At 48.2% G+C, this 14,052-nt stretch overlaps 1 protein-coding gene across 1 annotated transcript in view; it reads left to right on the forward strand.

Moving 5' to 3' along the window:
- LOC125436062 (dynein axonemal intermediate chain 1-like) overlaps positions 1-14,052 on the forward strand; it is a 56,026-nt gene that overhangs the window by 18,698 nt on the left and 23,276 nt on the right. The window contains exons 2-3 of the mRNA XM_048502647.1: positions 3,659-3,844; positions 12,848-12,854. Coding sequence (XP_048358604.1) covers positions 3,659-3,844; positions 12,848-12,854 — 193 coding nt within the window. The remainder of the gene's footprint in view (positions 1-3,658; positions 3,845-12,847; positions 12,855-14,052) is intronic.

Consider the following 14,052-nt stretch of genomic DNA (forward strand, 5'->3'; position numbering starts at 1 on the left):
CAGGTTGATTGCGACCCTGGTTGATCTAGGCCTCCAGTGGGTTTGCATGGGGGGTGTTGTACATAAGTTCCATTTAGTATTTATTGTTGCTAGTTTTAAATGGTTTTAAATGACTAGATTTTATATGGTATTGTGTGATTTTATGTTGTTCACTGCCCTGAGCCCTTCGGGGGAGGGCAGTCTAGAAATTTAAAACATTAAATAGATAGATAGATAGATAGATAGATAGATAGATAGATAGATAGATAGATAGATAGATAGATAGATAGATAGATAGATAGATAGATAGATAGATAGATAGATAGATAGATAGATAGATAGATAGATAGATAGATAGATAGATAGATAGATAGATAGATAGATAGATAGATAGATAGTCAGCCCCTTTGAGTCTCCTGCAGGAGAGAAAGGGGGGATATAAATCCAAACTCCTCCTCCTCCTCCTCCTCCTCCTCCTCCTCCTCCTTCTCCTACTTCTTCTTCTTCTTCTTCTTCTTCTTCTTCTTCTTCTTCTTCTTCTTCTTCTTCTTAATAAATAAATAAATAAATAAATAAATAAAAGTTTAATAATAAAAAACATTATAAAATGTAAACGCATGGGGAATGGGTGGATTTAAATTGATCTAAAACACACCAATACATAGAAGTGTTCTTGAATCATAGCAACATAGAGTTGGAAGAGACCCCCAAGAGAGCCAGCATGGTGTAGTGGTTAAGAGCAGCTGGAGAACCAGGTGTGATTCCCAACTCCTCCAGCTGAGTGCCAGAGGCTTATCTGGGGAACCAGATTTTTTCCCCGCACTCCTACATTCCTCCTGGGTGACCTTGGACTAGTCACAGTTCTTTCAGAACTCTCTCATCCTCACCTACCTCACAAGGTGTGTCTGTTGTGGGGAGAGGAAGGGAAAGGAACTTGTCAGCCACTGAGTCTCCTTACAGGAGAGAAAGGTGGGGTATAAATCCCAAACTCTTTTTCTCTCTTCTTCTTCGAGCAGGTCTCTGGAGAGGTGCTGTTTGAGGTTTGACATTTGAATTTCAGAAAGACAAATGTACAAATGCTCCTGTATCTGTGAAACTTTCCCCAAAAGCCAGTGGTGGCCAAGGCTATGCCCTCCCCTGCCCTCTGCAGCAAAACCCTTCCATTTCATGAACCTTCTCTCCATTATCCGCAGTGCCATTCTGCGAAGGCTGCGCGCTGCACTCTCTCTGGTCCTAAGGGGCCCATTTCTGCTCACAAACATAAAACAAGATAAAGTGTGCTGCTGAGAGTTCGGGCAGGCTTAAAGCTTACCCCCACCCCCCACCCCAACGCCCTTTCTACCACAGGAGGACAAGAACGTCGCCGCACCAAAGTGAACCGTGGCGCCCACAGGGAGCCGAGAAAGGGCACATGTTTAAAAATAATCCGAAACCATCCTTCGCGTCACAGACGCTTAATTGCCAAAAGTGTAACGTAATCAGGCAATCAGGTTTTTAAGTCTAGATTCCTGCAGGGATTCGGGCCTTCCGCCTTGGCTGGGGATAGCGCAGCGATCCGGGCCTTGATAAGACAATCAAGAAAAACTGCATTAAGTAATTAAGATTGGGGGGGGGAGAGAAAGGAACTCATTATGCTAATAGGCTTCTCACTAGAGAAAAAAAAGGTGGGCTGGCTATCAAGTTACTTCTGTAGCATCACATCTCTGCAAGTTCCCCTCCTGACCAGTGGTGGGATCCAAAAATTTTAGTAACAGGTTCCCATGGTGGTGGGATTCAAACAGTGGTGTAGCGCCAATGGGGCTGGGCGGGGCACGGCGGGGGCGTGGCCGGGCATTCCAGGGGCGGAGCATTAATAATTTCTCTGTTACTGTAAAAAACACTTACTGTAAAAAAATGTTCCTAATTTCCAGCTGGTATCTTTCTGTCCATAATTTAAACTCATTATAGCAAGTCCTGTCATCTACTGCCAACAGAAACAACTACTTCTCCTCTAGTTGACTGCCTGTCAAATACTTAATACTTTCAAATACTTCATTTTGTTTCTAGAAATCAAAAGAAGGATATTTTCCTTAAACAAGGAACTTGACCATATTTCTAAAACATGTTTTTAAAACAGCCCAACAGGGAGAATTATCCCGTTTTCGACCTTCGCTAACCAGCCACATAGGAAACAACAGGACTTTATGATTTTGGGACCTAATGGAATTTCTAACGGAAAAGCAGACCCAATTAGGAACCCCCTCTCGGCACACACAAATAATTAGTAACCCACTCTCGGGAACCGGTGAGAACCTGCTGGATCCCACCTCTGCTCCTGACTCAAATTCCATGCTCCCCAGGTGCCACCATCAAACCCCCGGGGATTTCCCAACTCAGATTTGGCAGTCCTACCCAGTGTGTGTATGTGTGTGTTTTTTAAACTGCTCTTCTTCTCCCCTCCTCTTTCTCTGTACAGTTGGCTCTGCCTCAAGCAGCCATTTTGTGGTAGGCTCCACCCCCTTTGGCAGCCATTTTTGTGACCACGCCCACGCTCCTGTGTCTGAATTCCAGAGGTGTCTGTAGTCTCTGTAACGGAAGAGCTTGCTTCCGCCAACTCCTTCATAAGAAACGTGGGTTGGGATTTTGTTATTAAGCGTGCAAAAAAATCACTGAAAACAAAACGGTTCTTCGAAAAATATATTTTGATGTTTATTGAGTTCTGCACCTGCTCAATAAACTGAGAATGCAAAAGTAAAAGTCACAACAATAACTTAAAATCTTTGGTAGCGTAGCTTTATTACAACAAAATGCAAGCAGAGACTAAACACTTAACTATAACTAAAAATATCCACTGGCAGAGACTAACGGCCTAAAACATAGATAAATAACAGGCAGAGTTTACAAACAGAGCAACAGCAAGAATAAAGATAGAAAGGTAGGCTAATGAAATGCTGAAAGGCAAATTATACCGAAATTATCTGTCAGCTGATGTAAACTAAGGTGACCAGATGGTACCTTTGTGATCCGGGACGGGGAAGCGGCCACGCACACGTACAGCCGCAGAAGTGCACTGCCTTCTGGGGCTTGCCGTTTGCCGCCCTGTTACAGAGCCCCAGAAGGCAGTGCGGCAGCCTCCCAAAAATCGGGACAATTTGCAGAACCCGTGGGACGCGGGACAAATTGTTTAAAGGCGTGACGGTCCCGCCAAAAGCGGGACGTCTGGTCAGCCTAATGTAAATGGACCAATCATTCTTTCCTGATACTTAGCTGAGTCAGCCTGGCAAAAGTCAAAAGTTGCTAACAGGTGTTAATCAATTGAGTCCTAACTAAAAGGAATGTGCTCTACAGCTGGGGCTCTACGCTTAGCCAAAAAAGCTACAAAATAGAGAAATTTAAAATGATAAGACTCAATTTCTCCACAGTCTCAAAAAGGGCTCCTTCCTGTTCTGGATGAATGGATGGGAGTCACAGTTCCGTACCAGAAAGCACCATCCGGGCAGGTTGAGGACTTTCTTTCCTCAAGAAAACATACAAGGGTCCCTGCAGGACCTGCTACTTTGGTACCAGAATGTGCCAGTCTGCTAAACGCTGCCTTTGGCCCTCTTGGGTGCTTCCTCGCCTGTTTCTTGAGCATCCCTGCCTGTTGTTCCCTCCTGTGCCTTCCGTCCTTCACGCGCCTGCCCTCGTCTCCTTTGCCTAGGCCCACGTGTTCGACCTGGGCGTCAACAAGTACGAGCCCATCTGCAGCCAGGCCGTGGTGGCCAAGAAGAAGAACAAAATCACTCACATCCAGTTCAACGCCATCTACCCCATCGTCATCATCGGGGACAACCGTGGCCACATAACTTGCCTGAAGCTGTCTCCCAATCTCCGCAAGATGCCCAAGGTAAGCTCTTCAGGACGGGATGTGTGGGAACCAGAGGCTGCGTCCTGAGACATGAAAAATTGCTGGACTGTTACACACTGTGGCTGGGCCGTGACGCACGAGGCCCAGACACGTCACGGCGAGGCCCAGACACTTCCGGAAAGGAAGAGGGGCGTGGCTGGGCCTCCTTTCCAGAAGTGTGTGTGTGGGGGGCTATTTTTCCACCCCCCATGTGACTCCCAGGGGGTGCCTGGGGCATTTCCCCCCAGGTGTCCCCGTGGCAGCTACGCCACTGCTGCTGAACAAGGTAGTGTCAGGAGTTACGCCTGGCGATTGAGGGGCATTCCTAGCTTGATGCGTTCCTGTACCAATGTATTCTTTTGCTTTATTGCAAGGTGTAGGTTGTAACTGGCCTGGCATATATAATGGTTTTTCCTTTCTCTTTCTCTTGATCGACACCTTCGTAGATAACTAGGCTGACCCTGCTGAGTTACCCCTGAGGATTTGCTTGTTGGCAGTGGTGGGATCCAAAAATTTTAGTAACAGGTTCCCATGGTGGTGGGATTCAAACTGTGGCATAGCGCCAATGGGGCTGGGCGGGGCACAACGGGGGTGTGGCCGGGCATTTTGGGGGCAGGGCATTCCTGGGCGGGGCTGTGGCAAGGACGCATCCGCTGCGCTGGTCCTTGGGCAGGAAACGAATGCACGCAGGCGCAGGCTGCCACGCACGCCTGTGCACCTCCTGCTAGACTGCTTCCAGTTCTGCGCGCTACTGCTGAGAGGAGGGGCGTAACTAAGGCAAAAATCACGTAGCAAAATCACCCATTAGTAACCCCCTCTCGGCACACACAAATAATTAGTAACCTACTCTCGGGAACCTGTGAGAACCTACTGGATCCCACCTCTGCTTGTTGGCCTGTGGGGGTAAACAGCCAGGTGACTGTATCTTTTCCTCTTGCCAACCTCGGGGTGCCTAAACTCCAAAACAGTTCTTTTCTCACATTCTCTGGAAAAGCCGGATGAGGGAGGGGGGACCTTTGGAGAATAAAGGGGCCTAGGAAAGGCAGGTCAGACAAAACTGGCTTCTTGCAAGCTGGGTGTTTGTTGCCTTTCAATAAACGCTTCTGATCCAGAATCCAGAGTCTGTTTATTGCCTCAGGATCCGAGACCTACCAGATAGCTCTGTCTTTTAAAGTTCAAACGAGGCGCAGCGTGGTTTTGTCTTTGGCCTGTTGCCAAGAGGCGTCTTGATCTCAACTGATCTCGGAACCGCTTCGTGCCAGCACAGTAATCACTTTCGATCAAGCTTTGCATCTGGATTTTACTGGGTGAAACAGCAGAATCCATTTCCGAACTATCTGTAAAGTGCTTTGAAAGCAGGTGGAAAGTGCCTCGTTCAGTGAGTGTGAAAGTGCGCAAATGCTCCAGTGACTGTTTCACTGTGCGAACATGCAGTTGGTGGCAGGCATAGTGTGTAGTGGGTGCCTTTAGCTCACATGAGTCAGCAGTGTGATGTGGCGGCCAAGAAAGCTAATGCGATTTTGGACTGTATCGATAGGAGTATAGTGTCAAGATCGAGAGATGTGATTGTCCCTCTCTATTCTGCATTGGTTAGACCTCACCTGGAATATTGTGTACAGTTCTGGGCACCACAATATTGACCAGCTGAAACGGCTCCAGAGGATGTCAACCAAAAGGGTAAAAGGTCTGGAATGCATGCCCTACGCAGAGAGGCTTAGGGAGTTGGGGCTGTTTGGAGAAGCTTAGGTTAAGGGGGGACATGATGGCTATGTTTAAATATTTGAAGAGATGCCATGTCGAAGAGGGAGCAAGCTTGTTTTCTCCTGACTCAGAGACTAGGACATAGAGTAATGGATTCAAAGTGCAGGAAAAGAGATTCCACCTAAACATTAGGAAGAACTTCCTGACTGTCAGGGCTGTTCGGCAGTGAAATTCACTGCCTCGGAGTGTGGTGGAGTCTCCTTCTTTGGAGGTTTTTAAAGAGAGGCTGGGTGGCCGTCTGTCAGGAGTGCTTCGATTATGTGTTTCTGTATTGCAGGGAGTTGGACTTGATGGCCCTTGGGGTCTCTTCCAATTTTTTGATTCTGTGGGCTTCATAGGCAGCTGTTCCAGGATAGGCTGGGGAATGCTCAGGTAACATGCCAGCGCAGCGGTCTGCAACCTGCTGCTCTCCAGATGTTCATGGACTACAAATCCCATCAGCCCCTGCCAGCATGGCCATGAACATCTGGAGAGCCGCAGGTTGCAGACCCCTGTGCTAGCGCTTCTTCTTGGACAGGGTGCACTTCTGGTTGGCACCATAAGCATAAGCATTTTATTGTCATTGTGCACGCACAACGAAATTTACAGCAGCATTCCTCGATGCACACAATTCCAGACTCATACCCCACCCTCACTTTCCCCTTCCTCCACCCATCCGTACACAGCCCCAAACACATCAACATGAAGCCGCAGAGTTCAGCATAGCCACAGCTCTAGAGTAGAAGCTGTCTCTAAGCCTCTTTGTCCTCGTTTTGATAGACCTGTATCGTCTGCCGGATGGTGACAGTTCAAAAAGAGAGTGTGCTGGATGAGACGGGTCTCTCAGAATATTTTGGGCTTTCTTTAGGCTTCGGGAATGATAGAGTTCTTCCAAGGAGGGGAGAGGGCAGCCGATAATCCTCGATGCAGTAGTGTGTTGTAAAGTGAATGAAGAGTTCTTCAGGGCAGCCGGGGCTCGCTACAGTCCAGTCTACTCCGCTCACTACATCTGTGGTTAGGGGATCAACCCCAACCTCCAAGGCCCCAGCACAGTTCGACACCCACCAGTCAAATGCCTCTTCCCAAGTCATGGTTTCCATTCCCCCACCTGCAGAGGTGAGGCAGGTAGCAGCCAGGGACAGGGCCTTCTCAGTGGTGGCCCTGTCCCTTTGGAAGGCCTTCCTCCTTGAAGACAATGCGGTGCCTACCTTACTGCCTTGTAAGCACCAGGCTCATTTCTTCTCACCCAGACTTTTAGCTGAGATCTTCTGCCTTTTAAAGCTCTTTTTTTTTTTTTTGGTCTCCTTTTAACATTGTGCTGCATTTCGGTTTTATTTTTAGGCTGCGCAGAGTGTTTGTTGTGGTTTCTAATGGCCCGATTTATTCTTAAGGTCAACAACTTATGACAGTGTTGTGATTTGATCAAATTGTTTTTCTGGGTGAGACACCTTGGGCTGGAGAGAGGGTGTATCAATTCTCTAAGCACCGGAGATAATGTCAAAGAGGGAGCAAGTTTGTTTTCTACTGCTCTAGAGTCCAGGACAAGGATTCAAAGTGCAGGAAAAGAGATTCCACCTAAGCATTAGGAAGAACTTCTCCTAGAGCAGTGATGGCGAACCTTTTCGAGACCGAGTGCCCAAATTGCAACCCAAAACCCGCTTATTTATTGCAAAGTGCCAACACGGCAATTTAACCTGAATACTGAGGTTTTAGTTTAGGAAAAACGGTTGGCTCCAAGGCGCACATTACTCGGGAGTAAGCTTGGTGAAGCAACCGTGCAACGCTTCAAATGGGTGAATCACGACCCTAGGAGGGTTAATCAGAAGCAAGCCCCATTGCCAGCAACCAAGCTTACTCCCAGGTAAAGGATCATGCCCAGACTAGCCTAGATGTGTGTGTGTGGGGGGGTGATTTTCCGTCCCCCCACATGATGAACTCTATGCCATCTAATGAGACTTGCCACTCCTCCCTTTTTGGGGGGGAGAGAATTTTAAAGTTAGCATGCTGGAGGGAACTTCGAAAATAGATCGCTGAACGCCATTCTTTTTATTGAGATTTATTGTATATTTATTAGAAATAGTTTTCTATGGTTTTATCGCTGCTTTTAAATGTTTTAGTTATCTTACATTGTTATTCCTTATGTTGTACACCGCCCAGAGCCCCTCGGGGATGGGGCGGTATAAAAGCTTAAGAAATAAATAAAATAAATAAATATGCACGTGTGCCCACAGAAAGGGCTCCGAGTGCCACCTCTGGCACCCGTGCCGTAGGTTCGCCATCACTGTCCTAGAGAAAGAAAGGTGAAACGCGTCATCCAGAGGAAAACAGTGCAAACAGTGATGGATTGGCCCTGTAAATCACAGGGGCTGATGGGAATTGTAGTACATGAACATCTGGAGAGCCGCAGGTTGCAGACCCCTGCGCTAGCATGTTACCTGAGCGTTCCCCAGCCTATCCTGGTGGAGTCACCTTCTTTGGAGGTGTTTAAAGAGAGGCCGGATGGCCATCTGTCAGGAGTGCTTTGATTCTGCGTTCCTGCATGGCAGGGGGTTGGACTTGATGGCCCTTGGGGGTCTCTTCCAACTCTATGGGTCTATGAATGTTTCACTGAAGAGGATTCTGGAATGCATAATAAACCGTCCAAACATTCAAGGTCCAAATGTGTGACTGCCAGAGATCTGTTCCGGGAGCTCTTTGACAGATTGTCTCTCTAAGAGAACCTTTATCAGTCTTCTCCTAGAGAAAGAAAGGTGAAGCACGTCATCCAGAAGAAAACAGTGCAAACAGTGATGGATTGAACATAAGAACGTAAGAACAAGCCTGCTGGATCAGACCAGAGTCCATCTAGTCCAGCACTCTGCTACTCGCAGTGGCCCACCAGGTGCCTTTGGGAGCTCACAGGCAGGATGTGAAAGCAATGGCCTAATGCTGTTGCTGCTGCTCCCGAGCACCTGGTCTGCTAAGGCATTTGCAATCTGAGATCAAGGAGGATCAAGATTGGGAGCCATAGATCGACTTCTCCATAAATCTGTCCAAACCCTTTTTAAAGCTATCCAGGTTAGTGGCCATCACCACCTCCTGTGGCAGCATATTCCAAACACCAATCACACATTGCATGAAGAAGTGTTTCCTTTTATTGCCAGCATCACATTTCAGCTCCCCAGAACTTCTGCTTGCGAAAGGAGGTGTAACCCCTGTGTAAGAATGGGATGACCCAGAAAGGGGTGGAGTCTGAAAAGAAGGAGAATGCTGCAGAACTCAGGTCATTACAGTTTAAGAGCATATTTACTTTATCAAGCTCTGTCAGGGTTTTCATAGAGTCAATGATTTGTAATAATAAGCTGGATCTTGGATTCTGGTAAAGTGGGCAGTGGAGGAGAATGTGCGCAATGGAATCCAACTGCCCTGGACTGCAGGGGCAAAGCCTCTTATCGTTTGGTAGACCCTCGAGTCTTCCTCTATGGAGCGGGTGTAAGGAATTCCGAAAGAAGCAGAAATAAAAGGCATTGATTCAAAGTCCGTTTATTCAGACACTTCAGAAAGCACACATACACGGGATGGCAAGACTGCCCGCTCCCGCCTAAACTACAGGTTATAAACGTTCCCCCCCTTACCACCCAGCCACATTCTCATGGGAACGGAATGTTAGTTTTGAGCAACTACGATAAGACCACTAGCAAGGTTGCTTTGGCAGAAACTGGCTTCTCGCCCGGCCGAAGGAATTCTGTCAAGGCCAGTCGGCAGCCAGACGGGGGAACTCAACCGGCATCTTTACAGCGGGGATGGCATAATGTTAAATCTAGCCAGCATGTAGGCTCTCCTATATATAGGGTTGGTAAGCGTTGCAATATAGTCGGCTGGGTTTCCCTGCACAAATGGAATTGCCACATTCATTAGCGAGCAGGATTTGTTGGCCAAGCTCTGCAGTTGTTGATAATCCCTTGCTAGTAGCCGCTCTTTGATGAGGGCAAATGTCTCAGTAAGGGTTAGCATGTTCAGAGAGGCACGATCATAGCCCAATTCCCGAATCTTTGTTATAACTGTTATAACCCTTCAGCCATAACCTCGCTGTGGTAAACACTTCGCTCTTCTAGACCTTCAAATACGCTTCGATGTTCTGTGGAAACATTTAGGGGAATTATTTTAAGGCATCTGGCATTCAGAGAGGCCGGTTTCGCCCGAGAAGCACGTCCCCGGCTCAGGAATCCAATTTCACCACAGCTGTTTAATTAGGGGGAATCATATCACCCCGGGTGGCTCGGAAGAAATGAAACATTTTGTCTCCATTAGCAGAAGAAAAGGGCCTCTGTTTTTAAAAAATGCCATGATGCTTCTGAAAATAATCCCGCGCCTGATTCTTCCCACCACTCGCAAACAAGAGGAAAACACTGATTTAAGAGGGCTTTTTTTTGTAAATCCAGAAAGTGATAAAATAAAGTCACAAGTAATGGGTGAAGGAAAAGAGATCCCACCTAAACATCAGGAAAAACTTTCTGACAGTAAGGGTTGTTCGACAGTGGAATGCGCTGCCTCGGAGTGTGGTGGAGTCTCCTTCTTTGGAGGTCTTTAAGGAGAGGCTGAATAGCCATCTGTTAGGAGTGCTTTGATTATGTGTTCCTGTATGACAGGGATTTGGACTTGATGGCCCTTGGGGTCTCTTCCAGCTCTAGGATTCTGGGATTGCAGGGGAGGAAACCGTCTCTCTCCCTTTTGTTGATTTAGGGCAGCCACCAACTCTGTGCCTCTGTAACCTCTTTCTGTGGGTTCTGTGGGGCAACACTTGGAAGGATTCCAGACCTTTTACCCTTTTGGTCGCCCTCCTCTGGACCCAGTTTAGCATGTAAAGACCCTTCTTGAATTGCAGTAGTTCTCTGGGTGTGGGATGGCGATGCTGACCCCTCCAGTAGTTCAGTTGTGGTATGCCGTCTCCTGACGTTCCAAGGGCAGATGGGAGACATTTTTTTTTAAAAAAAATCACTAACGGCAGCGCCAAAACTCATCACTTCTGGGAAAAAAAGCTGGAAATCTTGGTGGGTTCCGCAGGGCCTGTAAGACGGAGCTGTTCCGCCGGGCTTTTGGAGTGTCCAGTCGCTGATAGGTGCCCCTCCTCTTCCTCTTCTTTATCTCTCTGGGTCTCTTACCATCTATGCGACCCGTTTTCTTCCCCCTTTGGGGAGGGTTTTAATGAGGGTTATTGCGGACATTGTTTGTTACTGATCGCTGCGTTTTAAATTGTTTTAATGTATTTAAGGGTTATTGTCTATATGTGATTTATGTTGCTCACCGCCCAGAGCCCTTTGGGGGTAGGGCGGTATACAAAACCCAATAATGATGATGATGATGATGATGATGATGGTGATGATGATGATGATGATGATGATGATGATGATGATGATGATGATGATGATGATGATGATGATGATAGACTGACAAAGTTTTGGAACATAATACTCCTGACCTCACGATTGTGGGAAAAAAGAAAGTGTGGATAGTTGATGTTGCAATTCCTGGTGACAGCAGAATTGATGAGAAGCAACTGGAAAAACTTACACGATACGAGGATTTAAGGATTGAACTACAAAGACTCTGGCACAAACCAGTAAAGGTGGTCCCAGTGGTGATTGGCACACTGGGTGCAGTGCCTAAAGACCTTGGACGGCACTTAAAAACAATCGGCGCTGACAAAATCACCATATGTCAGCTGCCAAAGGCCACCCTACTCGGCTCTGCACGCATTATTCGTCGCTACATCACACAGTCCTAGATGCTTGGGAAGTGTCCGACGTGTAATGTAATACAAAATCCAGCATATTGATCTTGTTTGCTGTGTATAACTGTTTTTATCAATATAATAATAATAATGATGATGATGATAATGATAATGATAAATAACATCAGTTCTCTTTGGGAATCACTGGAAACTCTATGGTAAAACCATTTGTTTCCAGAAATTCCTAAAGAGGACTGATTTTATCCCTGCCTGGGTTTTCCATAGAAGTGGCATCACGCCGTCACTGACAGCACCCCCAAATCCCTGCCCCCCAGACTCCTACCAGTTGGCAGGCACAGCCTTCCCGGACCTACGCCCAGATCTCCAGGAACGTTCCAGCCCAAGTTGGCAAGCCCAACGGAACCGTGTCCTGTGTCTGCCAGCCAGTGGGACAAGTTATGGGGAAACATGCATTCAAAACAGCAGCGTTTTTATTCTGAGGCGGTAGCAGAAGTTGAAAGTGGATCCTGATGAAACGTTTCGTGCACAATTAAAATCCAGCCATTGCCAGAAAATGTTCAGCTGAAAAGTGGTGCAGAGGTCATACCAATCAAGTTCATCAAAAATGCAGTACATTTTAATTTACTGCAATTTAAATGCAGGGAGGAGGAATTTCAAAGAGGAGCGAAGAATTGGAGTTTACGGCAAACTGCATACGATTGCCCTGAGAAAACCCACTGCTACTCTGGCTGGCCGTTATGATAAGGCTGTGGTGGCGAACCTATGGCACGGGTGCCAGAGGTGGCACTTGGAGCCCTCTCTGTGGGCACACACACACAGAGTTCATCATGTGGGGAGCAGAAAATCACTCCACACACACACATCTAGGCTGGCCTGGGTCACTGAGCATGACATGCATGCATCGCGGTGAGCAGGGATGACTCGGCTGGCAGGCCTGGTGCCTGTGCCGGGTGGCTGCTACCCGAGGTGGGGGGCGCAGAGGAGGCAGAGATGCTAGAGAGGCACAGAGCGATGTGTGCGGGACTTGCTGGAGGCTAGAGCAGGCTGGCCCCTGCTCAAGCGGGTGGGGCAGAGGAAGAGGGAGCCAACCAGTTTTTTCTAAACTAAAACCTCAGTATTCAGGTTAAATTGCAGTGTTGGCACTTTGGATTAATAAGTGGGGTTTGGGTTGCAATTTGGGCACCCGGTCTCGAAAAGGTTTGCCATCACTGTGATAAGGGTTACCAGCAGGGGCGTAACTGCCTAAAATGGCACCTGGAGCAAGCACAACAGCTCGCGCCACTTGGGCAGGTCATGTTTGGGGTCGCATTGCTGGCTGCCCGCCCTCGCCACTGCCCCCTGCCTCAAACTCCGTGTGGAGTTCAGTGCTGGACTTGGCTTGGCCGGATCCAGTTGTACCCTGCAGGCTTCGAGCAAACCCGGGGAAGGCTCCTGCTGCGGCACACAGTCCAAACGCCTGCCTCTCCCCGCAAATTAGTTTGACGGCCTCCTTGGGGAACTCTCTCCGTGCGACAAGAGCGGCAGCCACAAAGGAGCAGAGTGCCCGGCCTGTCACGGTGATGGGGCTGACGCAGGATAATTATTTTTATCCCACTGAGAAGACACTGAGCATCGTGGGCAGGCTGGAAATGGGTTTCTCCCGGTGTCCCAGACCTGCTCGTTGGCGAGTTCTCAGACAGGCGGCAGCCGCAGTCAGCCAAGACAGAATTCTGCCAGGGCAAAGTCAGTTTCGAGCACACAGGAAGACCTCCTCTTCTCGTTGTCACCGCGATTGGCCAGGTAACAATAAGTGATTTCAGCTCAGCAACTTAATGAGGCGCAGAGAGCAAGTGTTCTTCAAAGCAAAAGGATTTTTATTGCAGATGGTGGTCACAGCTGGGTCAGGAGAGCAGCGGTGTAACGAGGCAGCCCTGGGCAAACTGTAGCCCTGGGCAAAACCTGATCCCCCCCCCCCCGCATGGGCGGCCACTCCACCACGACCAAATTTATTTTGTACCAGGACATTGGTGCCTGCAGGGGGTGCATTTTTAGACATATCAGCACCAAAATTTCAGGGTATCATCTGGAAACTATCCTAATGGGACTCCCCAAGTTTGGTGCAGTTTGGTTTAGGGGGTCCAAAGTTATGGACCCTCAAAACTGTAGCCCCCATCTCCTATTAGCTCTCATTGGAAACAATGGGGGATGGGGCACCCCCTTTGGGAGTCCATAACTTTGGACTCCCTGAACCAAACCTCACCAGCCTTGGGGGGTAGCATAAGGACAGTCTCCTGATGATACGCTGAAATTTTGGTGCTGCTAGCCTAAAAACTGCGCCCCCTGCAGGCCAAAAATGGAAAACCACTAAAATACCCAAAAACGAACCCAGCATTTTGATGCCCCCCCACAAGGTGATGCCCTGGGCAGCTGCCCACCTTGCCCAATGGGCATTACGCCAGTGCAGGAGAGAATCGCGCCCTTGCAACGCAGTGCAAGAACTTTTATTCCCAAACTTCAAAGAGGGCAAAGGGGAGGAGAGGGGGCAAGTCCCTCACCCCCAAAACACCAAAACAGACAGTTTACCAACCAGATACAGTTACACTTTTCTGAATGGGAAACCCAAATCTCGCTGTCAGGCGTCTTCTCGCGGGATTTCGCAATGGTCCTGAACGGACAGCTGATAGCGTCTATTGTCCGCGAAGTTCAGATGGGCTCACTGCCGCACCCAGCCACCAGCTATCTGATGGCTACACCCTTC

Source organism: Sphaerodactylus townsendi, linkage group LG07, assembly GCF_021028975.2.
Source record: "Sphaerodactylus townsendi isolate TG3544 linkage group LG07, MPM_Stown_v2.3, whole genome shotgun sequence".
NCBI classification, from domain to species: domain Eukaryota; kingdom Metazoa; phylum Chordata; class Lepidosauria; order Squamata; family Sphaerodactylidae; genus Sphaerodactylus; species Sphaerodactylus townsendi.